The 14,339-nt window shown below is 37.0% G+C and overlaps 1 protein-coding gene across 1 annotated transcript in view; it reads left to right on the forward strand.

Moving 5' to 3' along the window:
• The window catches only part of tkv (serine/threonine receptor kinase thickveins), a 31,308-nt gene extending 22,976 nt beyond the window's left edge, over positions 1–8,332 (forward strand). Inside the window, exon 8 of the mRNA XM_071583348.1 lies at positions 5,367–8,332. Within this exon, the coding sequence (XP_071439449.1) occupies positions 5,367–5,495 (129 nt within the window). The 3' untranslated portion in view covers positions 5,496–8,332. The remainder of the gene's footprint in view (positions 1–5,366) is intronic.
• The last annotated feature ends 6,007 nt before the right edge of the window (positions 8,333–14,339 follow it).

A 14,339-nucleotide genomic window follows, 5' to 3' on the forward strand; every position in this document is an offset into this window, starting at 1 on the left:
CATTTAGGACCATTAGTGAAATGACTTGCGTTTAAAAAAGTTAGAAGAAGTACTACTTTTGTTGAATAACTCTCCTACACATCCATCGTCCAAATTTTTTAAGCCAAGATCAGGTAAATTTTAGCAGTGTTTTTGCCAAAAAATACCTCAGCCCTAGGACCAATGGATTATCAGACCTTTTTCTAAAGCCCACTCTTGGAGCGAATGGCTCACTGCTATCATGAACTAAACAATTCCTGAAAACAGGTACCAGAAGATAATGGTCTACAATATTGGATTGGAGCAGAAAATCATAATTTCAGCAACAATTTAAAATTGCTAGTTGAAGTGCATGAGCCAATAAGCATATAATCATGGCCAATATCATCAGCGCTAGAGAAGAGTTTTTTTGGTTTTACTGAAGAAGATGCATGTGACCCCTCAAATGTTTTTACCGATGTATTACAAGAGAATGATCTTGCAGCCTTGGAGGCTGAAGATGAAGAAACTCCTGTATCTACGATGAAGAAATAGTGGCTGCATTCTAGAGCTTGGAAGGGCAATTTTATTCTTGGAAGATGAGAGCAAGTATGAAAAATTCCTAGAAGGCAAATGTGAGCTTGAGTGTTATAAAATAAAAAAGAGTTGAATAGCAGTAGTGAAGTGAGAAATTGGTTGGGGAGGCAGGGTGATTGCAACGAACTGCATCTTTTCCATTTACAAACCATTATGATGTATGTGACTAGGGAACAGTATCAAATGTTGCATCACAAGAAAATAATTGAGTATTTTAATAACTCCTGCTAAGTATGGCATGCGTTTTAATTGTGAAACATTACTTTTATTGCATTTTGAATATAAAATAGCTATCATATTTAGTTTTACAGGTATTTTTATTGTTCACTATGATAAAGCAGGCTGTTGATAACACAGGAGGTAACTCCATCCCACGAGACCCATGTTATAACTGAACATTCATGTAACTGCAACAAACTTTCAGGTGTTTTCAGCCTCTTCTGGGCTGGACTAGTGTGCACTTTTGTGTTGCAATTCTTAAACTGTCGGTCAAAGGTAGGTGGATAACTCGTGAGGCAGGGCATGTGGCATGAGACACAGGAATAGGCAGTTTAGAAAGAAAAGATAGTGTTGCCCCTTATAGCCTTTGGTTTTCCACTTATATTTTGAGGAAATGTTAAAAATAAAATGTTAAGATCTGGAGATGGGAATGATAGTCAGTGGGGGAATTTATAAAATCAGTTAGTAATCAGATGATTATGATGAACTTGTAGTTAGCTAGTCAGTCAATGGGTTTCAGACATTGCTGATAGAATATCAGTGTGATAGGTATCAGATGAGAATGAATGAAAGCAAAACCAAGATTATAAAGTGTTCAAGAAAGAGGACAGCTAAGTTAAAGGGTAAAAGGTGGGTGAAAACTAGAGCAGGTGAAACAGTTTATGTATGTTGGAACTGTTGAGGATTGAAATGGTCTAAGTACTCGGATGTATGAAAAAGAACTACATTGGACAAAAAAGCAGCAAATGGATGATTGGCATTAAGTAAGGAGATGAAGGTATGATATGGAGCATGGCTTTGTGCAGCTTGGAAACTAGGTTGTTGAAGCAAGATGCTAATCACAGATAGACTATTGTGCAATAGGTGTGGAGAAAGATGGAAAAGGAAAACAAATCAGGAAGTGCTGGGTATGGTGGGAGGAGAAGGAGATCATTGCTGGGATAAATCCAAAGGAGGCATGAAAGGTGAATGCCGAGCATTTTGATTGGCAATGGGGTGTTGAAGACTGTGAAAGAGGAGAAAATGTTGGGCAAGCAAGGAGATAGTATGAATAGGAAATGTATGTTGGACAGAATGAAGAGATATATACGTATGTATGTATGTGGGTCCTTCTATATGTCATTAGAAAATTCCAGAAATGGTGCTTGTAGTATCTGAAAAGGTTTGCTTTTAGGAAGCCACATCTCTCACTAGACTGCTGTTAAAGTTTCAGCCATATTTATCTCTTGGTTTCCTTTTCATAGTCAATTGAAGAAACAAACTTTTTATCTGAAAAAAGTAAAAATTGAGTTGCGTGTGATGATGAAAATCTTCAATTTAAAAGACTTAACACAGAAAGAGTTTAAGCTGAATCGGATGGAGTTCATTGCCCATCTGCCACTGTGATTGCAATGTAGTACACGCATTTAAACGTGGCCATTAATCCACAATAAGGCTTTGAGTGATTGGCCATTCAAATTTTGTAAAATAGTTGGGACCACATGCATATCACAAGGCACAGTGCTCTTAATTTTGCACGAAAAATTGAATGTGAATAAAATCTCTGCAAGATGGGTGCTGCGTTTGCTCTCAGTGGAGAATAAATGCAGTCATGTGGTCGATTCAGAGGCTGGTTTGGCACTTTCCCATCACAATCCTGACTAGTTGCTGCATCAATAAATACGTTGCTGTTGACGACACGTGACTACATTACTACAGTGCAGAGACAAAGAATGTGTTGAAATAGTGGATTTCTTAAGGTGATCTAACTCCGAAGAAAGCGAAGATGGTGGCATTGGTCAACAAGGTAATGGTCATGGTTTTTAGAATGTGCACAGAATCGTGTGTATCAATTACTTGGGAAAATGATCAAAAGAGAGTATAATTCATTATGCGTTATTGCACCGGTTGGGTTGAAGGAATCAGGAAAGAATGTGGTCATTTGGCAGAGGGAGAATTTCTCTTCCATCCAAGCAATGCATGGGTGCTGTTTTGATGGCAAGAATTATGGAATCAAAGTTTAAACTACTATAACATCCCATATTCACCAGATTTGACCCCCCTTCCATTGACTTTTTTAAATTTCCAAGTTTGAAAAAAACGGCTTGCCAGGAAACAACTCGCCTCGAATGAAGTCATTGCCGACACGCACAACTATTTTGAGGACCTTCCAAAATCCTACTTTTTGGGCAGCAGCTTAAAAAATTGGAGATACCCTGGGAGAAGTGTTTCAAGCTAGAAGGAGAGAGGTGTAGTCTAGGGGTGCTGATGGTCTTTTAAAAGAAGCCTTTCTGCTATGGAATGTTTTTTAAGTCACAGAATGGTAATTGTGAAAAATAAAATCAACCAAGTGATAACTCAGCTGTGATTCCAAGTGGCCTGACAAGCCAGCTTCAATCTTTCCATGTTTTCATTGATAAACCATTAAAAATATTAATGAAGGAGAAATGGAAAAGTGGGATGCAGATACAGATTTGGAAGTGACACCATGAGGAAGGGGAAAAGGTCTAGCGCTTCGGAGATTTGTGAGTTGGTCAAAACTTCATTGAATTCTGTGAAATGTTAAACAGTTGTGAGATCATTTAAGGCATTTGGAATTAGTAACTGCGTCGATGGCACGTATAATGATTTGTTGTAGGAAGACTCGAGTTTCTGAGGAAGAGGCTTCAAGTGATTCTTCATTTAGCTCCAGAGATGTATTTCTGTGTGTTAAGGATGTTGATGGAAAAGTACCTAAATATAGTGTTCCCTATTTGCATTTATTTCGGCATAAATAATAATAAAATTAGTGCAATAAGTCATTATGGAAATTCAAGAAAACTGTGGAAAATTATTGTCTTAAAAACTGCAATAAAGAAGTCATCTTATATTCCATTGTGTCCTATATGCTGGCAAATATGGTAAATCATAGATTCAGCTAAAGGCCTCATATTTGGTAGATGCTACTTCTGTATTTGGCATGTATAACTAATTTGTTCCCATCTGATTTTGTCTATCTCTATATACCTTGGTACTTAATGATTATGGGTCTTGTGGTAGAAACACTAAAGTAACTTTTTTGATAGTAGCGCCAAAGAAGGATGTCGGCAAAATAAAGTGTAATGTAGAACATTAAACGAAATGAAGTTTTGGGGAAATTGTATGGAGAGATTTTGTTCGAATTTTGATATCGCATGGCATACTGTCCAGTCTGGAAAAGAAGGCTGAGAGCCATCTTTAGCTCTTTGGTTTGAATTCAATTTCTACAAAATGGAAAAAGCCAGGTACAAAAAATTATATTTTCAAAAGTTGAAAGAAGGCAATGCATGGGTGCTGTTTTGATGGCAAGAATTATGGAATCAAAGTTTAAACTACTATAACATCCCATATTCACCAGATTTGACCCCCCTTCCATTGACTTTTTTAAATTTCCAAGTTTGAAAAAAACGGCTTGCCAGGAAACAACTCGCCTCGAATGAAGTCATTGCCGACACGTACAACTATTTTGAGGACCTTCCAAAATCCTACTTTTTGGGCAGCTTAAAAAATTGGAGATACCCTGGGATAAGTGTTTCAAGCTATAAGGACAGAGGTGTAGTCTAGGGGTCCTGATGGTCTTTTAAAAGAAGCCTTTCTGCTATGGAATGGACTTTCCACATGTGAATAAACAATCGCATGCAATAGAAATATTTGGAACTGACTTACAAGATATAGATACAAGGTAAAAGCTTGCCTAATACTTGCATGCAGAAAACAACGATGCAAATGGTGGTAGGCTGTTGCCATTTAGTGGGCATAATATTTATGACAAAAGTGCATTGCATGTGCTGTTATTGACAGTGTTACTGAAGCATTTACAGAAAAGTTGCCAGCTTTGATAAATGCATATGATTTACAGTTATCCAGATGTGTAATCCAAATGAAATGGGTTTATGCTGAAGACTTTCACAGTTTGGCCCCCTGGATTGTCAAGGGTTTTATATCGTCATGCTTTCTTATCACAGAACTGAGCATCAATAAAAAATATTTGTCTGTAAGAAAATATTTCTCTAGTAAACAGCTGCATCAGCAAAATGCCATTTCAAGTCATTTACAGTTCATTCGAACTATGAATGAATTTAGTTACGTATCTTTTCTTATGTTCAAATATTACACCCTATTTCAAGTCCTTGGATTATCCAGGGCTTCATCTCATTCACCAATGAGCAGCATTAATGGCAAAAAATATTTTCATCTTGGCTTCAATTAGAGTATAATGCAGGCTCCCGGGTATATATTTATTAATTTCCCATTGCCAGTCATAATTATATATTTTTATTCATTTTTTGAGGTAATTCTAAAGTATAGTACAAAGACTCATGTTAACAGCTATTCATGTTCTTTGCATGTCTAAATATGATGAATGTGTCATTCGCTAATTATCTCATCTTAGAAAAGAGAAAGTTAAACCAGGCAAAGCATGCAACTTATTGGTATGGTGTTTTACAGTGGGAAGTTTGCCATGTCAGTGTTATATTTTTTCTCCTTAAATCTGCGTTTCTCTCAATCTTTTCAACAGTTTCTGTGTTAGCATATTTATGCAACTTTAATGAATTGTATGACTAAGTAATGTTAAAAATCTTGTTTGATTTCAGATACTGAGGACAATGTCTAAGTTAATGCAGGAATGTTGGCATCATAATCCTGCTGTAAGGCTGACTTCTCTGCGTGTTAAGAAAACACTTTCAAAGTTAGAATATGATAATACTGTTAAAGTAGTTTAGTCCGAACTAATGTGTTTTAACATAATGTAAATTTTGGTTAGATAACCATACAGCATAAAACTGTTCATCTCAGGTATGTTGCAGCGAGATCTTTCGTCACATAAGTATTATGTGACATGAATGATGGTTGCAATGGAATCAATGCAACTCTAAAATGCATTAGTCTTGAGACGAAAATTTGCGTGAAGTAAACCGAAGGAGTTCAGTGGGAATGAATTCAGGCCTTATGGATCTAACTTTATGTGTATTGATGATATTAGTCCGTCAGAAAGCAATCACATCACTCTGTACTGTGTTCATCTTTTGAAGTACTGGATGGTATTTGAGAAGAAGTTTCTGCTTTTTGTGCAGGGATGAAGGTGAGAGTCACAATTCGTGTAAGTTCACCATTATGGCCTTGTACTTCTGGACTCCCAGAAGGGTGTTTTCTTACTATTTGTTTCAATGAGTTAAAATTGAAATCAAGACTATGAGAGATTATTATAGATTATTTCAGTTATTCTCTCCAGTCCACAGATTTTGTGAAATACAGTGTCACTGTATTGGTTATGATGGGCACCACCCCAACTTCCTCATCTAAATTAGGGAAGCACGAGTAATTTTAGTAATCTTTAACTTCTTGAGAGGCCATTATTTCAAGTGATATCATGCCACAACCTAGTTTCATACATCTCCTAAATGGTGGCCTATTGTCTGAAAAATACTCAAGAAATTGCAGAGTGTACTGTATTCAGTGGGGTATATATTTTTCGTGTTTATCCATGTTTTTGAAAGAAACCGTCTTTTATAGTATGCAGAGCATTATTGTAAGACTAAGGATATTTAAGAGCAGTTAGGCTTTATTTTTTCAACTTTCCAATGGTGATACATATATTATGTAATAATTTTGTAATTTACGTCTATATATTGTTTACTTTAAATGTGACAGGTATCAATCATATAACATGATTGAATTTTATGATTTAAATTGTGAATTTAAAAAAATAATGTGCGCTGTGGATGAAGTTGGAAGGCATTTGCTCTCAGGACTGCCATTTTTGTGAAACATTATCCAATATGTCATTTAATTTTCTGTTATTTTAACGTGATGTTAGCTATGACGTTTCTTCAGTATCTGTCCGCCCATTTTTGTTCCTTTTTTATTCACCCCGGAGTATAATTTTTTATAAGCATGAAGTACATTGGCTCATTTTAATGTATTGTTAATTTGAACAGTGCCATAGGATCTGATTGATCTTACAAATTTAGTTGAGCATGTAAATTGCGATTGAAAGTAGGAAGCATTTGCACTCAGGACTGCCACATTTGTGTAAACATTATCAAACATGCCATTTATTTTTATGTTATTTTAATATGTTGTTAGCTTTGAAGTTTCTTTGTATTTTCTCCATCCATGTCAATTTCTTTCATAATTGCTTTGAGTGTAATTTGTTATAAATATGAACTAATTTGGCAAACTCTTATGTGTGGGTTGCTTTGCACACAGCAAATAAACATCTGTTTGTTATGCAGGTTTAGAAAACAAAGTCAAACATGTTTAGCTGCAATGTTGATGGAGCCTTTAATCTGTGAACATTATTTTGATTTTGTGTCAAACAAAAATTTTATAAATGCATGTTAAACCAATGAAGCCTTCTAATAGCTGACGCTATTGGACGTGGCCTACTAAGATTTTATCAAAACCAGTATAATTGATATGTTCTGTCTGTATATGGGTATTATCATATGGTAAATAGTGTATATGTACAGAGCTCATGTAGTATCCTTAAATGGTTTTGGTGGTTCTAAGACCAAGCCTTCATATGACGTCACCATCAAAGGGAGAACAGTACTCTCTGCTTTGAGCTGAGGAAGAGTATTGTTTGAAAAAGACAATTTAACAATTTGTTCTCATTAAAAATGTTTTCAGTTGTTGCTTTTACGAATACGTGCGTAGCATAATAATCCCAGTAGAGATGGTGTTATTCACATACACTAATCTTTAAAGATACTGTTTATTTAAAATTTAATTTCAATGTAAGCATTAAATATGTGTTCCAACAGTAACTTTTCTTTAATGGGTATGTACAATCTAATTTTAATTATCCTGGAATATTGTCTTCTCCATTATTGATGCAGACTCTCTTCATTCTACTTTGGCTATGTTTCCAAATGTACACTGTGTCGTTTGATGCAATTTTAAAGCCATAACAATATGAGGCTATCAGATGAGCCCTCTTTTTTAGAATTTCATAAGTCAAGGTTGATTTTGGAGGAGGTTGTAGGAGACAATGAAAAGGTAGACATTGTAAATAAAATGTTTCTAAATTGAAAAGTCTTTTTTGGAATACATTGGGAAAAAAAAATTTCATCACAAACTTGAATGACAAAGGAATTATTGATTTTAATTCTTAGTCCATGCTATCCTTTGGTTAGCTTGGTGAGTGTCGCAGGTATAGACTTGCAAAGTGAGGATAACTTTGTTGATTGGAAATTTGTATTCTATGCACCAAATATTGCCCCTTACAGCCTCTTCACCTGTTGGCCTCGTCTATTTAACCACCTTGTATAATCAATACTCTCTGCCATTACCTTGCATATTTGTGCTCTATAATCATATAATATGTGCTAACAGAACCACAATGCACAACAACTTGTTACTGATTTGTCAAATACAGTTCATGCAATGTTTAAGGAATTAGGAAATGACCCTTCAGTTTTAACAGGTGAATATTTAAACGATTTTTTTATTGGACCATAGTTTAAAGATAGTTCAGTTCAACTGGGCACAATAAAACCAAGTCTTTTTAACCAAGAAGGGGCCCACTATTAATATGTACTATTGAAGAGAAGACATCTAGTTTTGTTGTTTTTTTCATACTCAGTTTTATGTGAGAACTAGAAGAATGGTTTTTTCCTAGAAGTTTTGAATTTTTTTGTGTTCATGATAAAAAAAATCTATTACTTAATATGAGAGTTACATTCTAAAACGCTGTCGTACAAAATTAATTTGTATTATTCAATTGTATTAAACTCCTAGTAAACTGAATTTAACTGAACCAAATTGAGCAGTAAAACGTTCAAGAAATTATAGTTTTGGAAGACATCCAGAATTGCTAACCAGTTTAATTATTGTTATATGCACATAATTACCAAAACATAAGAGTAATTCTTTTGGCTAATGTTTAGAATGCAGTCTGGTCGGTGCATACTAGACTTAAATAATAAGTATAAAAGCAAATTTAAGTAAGTTCCTAGAGCCAATGAAAAGAAGTTGGAAGGCTTCTATATTGTTAATTTTGTCTACTGGTAACCCTCAATGAAGAGAGTAAAGGGCTTTCCAGCAAGAAGACAACATTACCGTAGCACTGTTGGATGGAAAAAAGAATCCTCAACGAGATCATTACTGAATACTGTACTAACAGAAATTTCAATCTTTTTTAAGAAGGCAGCCAGGGGAAGTTGCTTTGCCCGGTGGCTATTTTATCCATGTATCCAATGCCCATCAAAAGCATCCACGTCTCATCACTTCAGAGTTACTGAGTTTGTCAGGTTCTGTCTTCAAAACATTTTAGTGCAGTCTTAAAGCAAGGCATTTGGGTCATGCTCTGTTGAATTTATTCATAGTTGATTAGTTAGTGCTTATTTTTTCTCAGGCCTGTTAAAAATACTCTCAACGAAATGCTCTCCTAGTCAAATTTATCCTTATATCATACTTTATTCTGATGAATCAAAAATAACAGTTTTCTCTATGTTCAAAAGCTATTCATCGATTTCTCTTACAATAGAAAATCAATGCTAGCCTATGGAGAAATTTTGGACAAACCAAATTACAATAACGCTCGGAATACCCTTGAATTTCTCTTAAACGTGGCACTTTCTGTCGTATATATTCAACCAGGTTCTTTTCGCCATATTAAACTTACTTTCCTAGGTTTTCGATTCAAATGAGCCATGCCTCTTTAAAGAAATGTATTTTTTAAGAAGCCTGATACACTGAAAATCTGCGAATTCCCTAGGTTTGGAAACTGAGATGATGCACCTCGGCCGTCAAAAAATTAAGGAAGACAAGGTCTGTCCCAAAAGTAGTAGGGCTGGCTTAATAAAATATATGTACTCCCAGAATTGATACATTCATTCAAAAGTCTTCTAAGTAGCACCCTCGTGGGTCCACACACCGCTGTCGGCGGGTTTTCCACGCCTTCTGATCGGTAGCGCCCGGAATGCTGCAAACCTCATTGTAACGGTCTGTTTTAACGCTTCCACCGAGCCTTAGTGACGTCCTTTCAGCACGGATTTGAGGGGGAGAGGAAGAAGTCTGGTATTCTAAATAATTTGGATCCTCACTCACATGGTTTACAAGCTCTCGGCAGATCTGAGTGTGAGTTCGTCTGAGAGCTCTCGCACAACACCTTTCTTATGCCCATTTTTTCGGTCGCAAGTCAATGCACATCACTTATTGGGATACCAAGTTCATCAGAAACCATGCGAAGATTTAATCTGCGATCCCTGCCCAACAAAGCCTTCACTCTCGCAAGATTTTCGTCACTTTTTGAGGCCGAAGAGCTTCCTGGACGTTAAGTGTCTTCAAAACCTTCTCTACTTTCCCGAAAGAACTTATGCCACTCAAACACACCCGATCCACCCATGTCGTTTTCGCCATAAACTGCCTTGAGCATTTCATGAGTCTCTTTCTCAGTTTTGCCCAGTTTCCAGCTCTATTTGATAGCGTCGCGCTGTTCCAATAACTTGCTCCCCACAGAGCGTAAGAAGGTCACTTAATAGAGGTTTCGCAAACGAATAATCCGCACTCCGTAAAGGCTGGGAGCCAACTACCACCGTTCTCTAGCCTTTCCTGAGACTCCCCTCTCTCGAACCCAGGCAAAGAGACCGCCGCCCGTCCTTCCGTGTATCCAGAAAAAATAAGTCTTACAACTTTTGGGACAGACCTTGTATCCTCTGCACTTTGAATGATAGCTCGTTTCCCAACTCTCGCGTAGAAATTTGTGAAGCTCCCTGTCTGTCCCTCACTAACCCAAGGACTCTCCAAAATTTTTAGACAGCATAACTTGTCCATTTCCCAAATATACTCATCCTTTCCTTTCCCTGTGCCACCTATGATTTCCCAGGAAGATATAGAAAAATATATAGCATTGATGAAGCCGAGGATGGCCAGAGGTTTCCCCGAGAATTGAATCCAGGCCCTCTGATCAGTAGTCGAAACCACACCCCCTTCCTACTACAATAAACTTAAATAAAAGCTATTGGCTAATGAAAGACCTGATTCCTCACATGAAAAATCGGAAATAAACAAGGTTTGTTGTAAAAATCTTCCCCCGTATGGCCGAAAATGCATTGAAAACATCCGAGTAAATGCTTTCCGAAGATATTAGAACTGAAATGGCCTAAGGGCTGAAGCATACACTTAGGTTTTAAACATATTTGGAAAAACTGGGCAATCGAGTCGTCAACTGGGTGACTGAGGTATACCTGGAGGCAAGGAGCAAAATAAAAACGTGGGCCGAGTTTATATAGATTATGACAGCAGTATAATTAGCGACCTCATCCGACTGTTCCTTTGCGACAATTTTCAGGGATACCTATAGACTCTCAGCCAAGACTACCGGAACGAAGAGACCGGTCACCACGGCTCAGGCAACCACAGATTTGAAAACTGCCCTGTCAAAAGGAGGAATCGCAATGTGCCAACTGCAAGAAAGCGAAGACAGAGCCTTGTTCACCAGATCCATGTGCAACAATTGTCCAATCCAAAAAAAGACGCCTGGCATGCCTCACAAAAGGGATAAATTATGGTTAATGGCCTTCGACTGAGAATGGGACAGGTATTCAGGGCGCTAAGGCCCCCTTAGGAGAAGTAAGGCTCCTAAATGAAGACGAGTACATAGACTTGGCTATAATACTAGAGCTATGGACACCATGGTGAGCGAATCAAGGTAAGTGGAAAATATCAGACATGGGGTGTAGTGCTACATAGAATCGTTCCCACAAATGAAGACCAAAAATTAATTAAATGCAGAAATTATAGTCTTTAATGAAGATCCGGGTGTCTTGCAACTGACAGCTGTCAATACAGAATATATCGCAGTATCTGAAATCAAGCATGTAAATACCACCATAATACTTGTGCGTTTTTTCCACCAAGTGCCGAAGTAGATGGTTTCGTAGACCAAACAAAAAATACTATGAAAACATTCAACTATGATGCATCAATAAATAGTATGGACTCAAATGCCAAAAACAAACTTTGGTTTAGTACCCACATAATGACCGAGGAAGGAAGGACAAATTTTTAACAGGGAATATGCCTTTTTCTTTAATGAACCCGGGGAAACGTCAACGTTCTCAGGACCATGTGGTGAGTTGAACATTATTTAAACTTTGCAAACACCAAAGTAGTACAAGAAATTTTAAACTGGCATGTAAATACAGATGCAATCAATAGTGACCATTATCTAATAAAGTTCAACATAATCAAGTGAAAGAGTAATGAGGTGAAAAATATACCTGAATTTTGGCTAAAGAGAGCAAACTGTAAATCAGGTCTAGTCGAACTATCGCTGAACTTATGGCTGCAAGAAAGTCCATGGACTCCAACCAAAGAGAGCATAAACCGAAGAGTTGAAAGCTTAACGGCGATAATACACAATCCAATGGCAAAGAGTATAACAGCCGCAAAACAAAGGAGCCAAAAAACGGTGGACAGAAGGCTTGAGCATATTAAAACAACAATTGAAGCACGCCAGGAGGAATATGTAGAGAAGAAGATTTGGAGACCGTGATGCCAACCAAAGGGAAACTCCAGGAGTAAAAACTCAGGAGAAATAGGCAGTGCATTCAGCCAATTTGAAAAATAATTACTGGTGTTCCAGGTACATCTACTACATCTATGGTAGAATGCATTTGATAGGGGAAGGGGTTAGGAGCAAGCAATGGCCGCGGGGAGACAGCAATAGTTCAGCACGAGACATGGTTTAATCAAAACGAAACCTCGGTTTAAACACCGCAATACGTTGACGTAGGTACACTTTGGAAAACAGGGGGATTCAGAGAGTTATTACACTATTATGGTTGGGCACACATTTAGGACTAGCGTTTTTAATTTGCAAGGTGTTTCGCAAGTGCATATAGATTCAAAGCATAATTAAATGCAAATAAATTGTAATGTGAGATTTAAGAATATACAGGTTCCTGTGCAGGATAGCCCTGTAAAGCATGTAAGGTGGTGAGAAAATGGAATGAAGAAGTATGAGGTAGGACGACGAAAAAGGACCAGTGGAGAAATTTATGAACTGGGACAGGAAATAGGCATAGTAGAAGAAAGATGGCAACGAGCATCTCAAAAAGAGGGTATCAAAAGCTGCGAATAAAAGTATACGAAAAGGAAAACTGAGTTATTCTGAATTCCGAGGCCAAACGTAAACTTCGTCCCACAGCAAAATTACGCCTTATGGGATTATGAGCATCGGAGTCATATCTAAAGGCCCCGATAGTCAAAATCTCAATGCCCCAAGGTTGAGCTCAGAGCCCTTAAACCTTAGGTCGTAAAGCCTAACGTCAGTTTCGTGAGTGCGTCTGAAAACTATTTTCAGCGCAGTTCGTAATGATTACTTTCGTCACCACCGTCATTGGAATTACGTGCCAGTAGTCGCAATTGCCTAAGCTGAAGACGATCAGACAGTACGGAAGAGGCATGAAGGTAATCCGAAGTTAAAAATACCGGCGGAGTAAGATAAATAACAGTTTAGAGAATAGAGACAATTTTCTATCGAAAATTTCAAGTTTTCATTTAGTTGCAAATTCCCAAGGAGTCGTGATGTGTTGTGTATTAAGGTCTACTTTGAAATTTTATTGGCGTTTGCGGTCATGAAAGTATTTACGTTTTTTCATGAAACCACAAAAAGAACTGCCAGGGAAAATGAATTTCAGATCCAATTGATGAATAATTATGCATCTGAGCAAAAGGATTTCGCAGAAAAGCAGTGACGAGAATTGCAGGAACCATTGATGAGGCAAACAGTAAATCATTGATGTTTTTTATTCAAGACAGTTGATTGTCCATTAAAAGAGAGTAGTATTATCAATATTATTATCTTAAATTTACGTATTTATTTCGAGATTAAATTCAAACGTCATCGTTTTCCTCCTGCATGTTCACATGTGCTGCTAGCATGACTATTGCATCATATCGGCCCTTTTAAGGCATGAGTATTTTATATTACAGATCCTCGTCTGATAACCTACGTGCGTAAAAATATATTTAGGAGCAGCTGGTAATATTGAAACATATCAAAATTAACTTCATATTGAAATTGATAATAAAAAACTTGGCTTTTCCCCATAGAAAATTTTTTATTGCCGACCTAAGTTTGGTTATGGTATAACATCGGCAGGTTTCATTTTCAACAGCATTTCATCTCGAAGATTTCATTTAGAAACACAAATCAATAGTTTTAATTAAGGATCTCACAGCCGAATATCAGGAAGTGTGCAAAGCTTCCATTAACTCATGTGAAGTGATCATAAGCCCCCGGGAGAAACGCAACCTATTAAAAAATGAATCCATTAGGGCCTAGATTTTTAGATCTGCCAAAAATCCACAAAATCAGTGTAAGCAATCTGTGTCGCAGTCTATCTATTCGGCCTGTGATTTCCAATGTTTTAGCCCCAATCCACTTATGGGCTAAAAAGTTAAACGACTTATTCAAAACTTTTTCCAAATTTTCCCCGAAATACGGAATAAAAATTTTACAAGAACTTGTGGGTGTGTTTTCTAAAGAAAAAGTAACCCCCAAGGGCATAATGGTATCATTTGATGTCACAAATTTATTCCCCAGTGTTCCAAGA

The sequence above is a fragment of the Hetaerina americana genome, unplaced genomic scaffold (assembly GCF_022747635.1).
Source record: "Hetaerina americana unplaced genomic scaffold, ioHetAmer1.1.p SCAF_130, whole genome shotgun sequence".
NCBI lineage: Eukaryota > Metazoa > Arthropoda > Insecta > Odonata > Calopterygidae > Hetaerina > Hetaerina americana.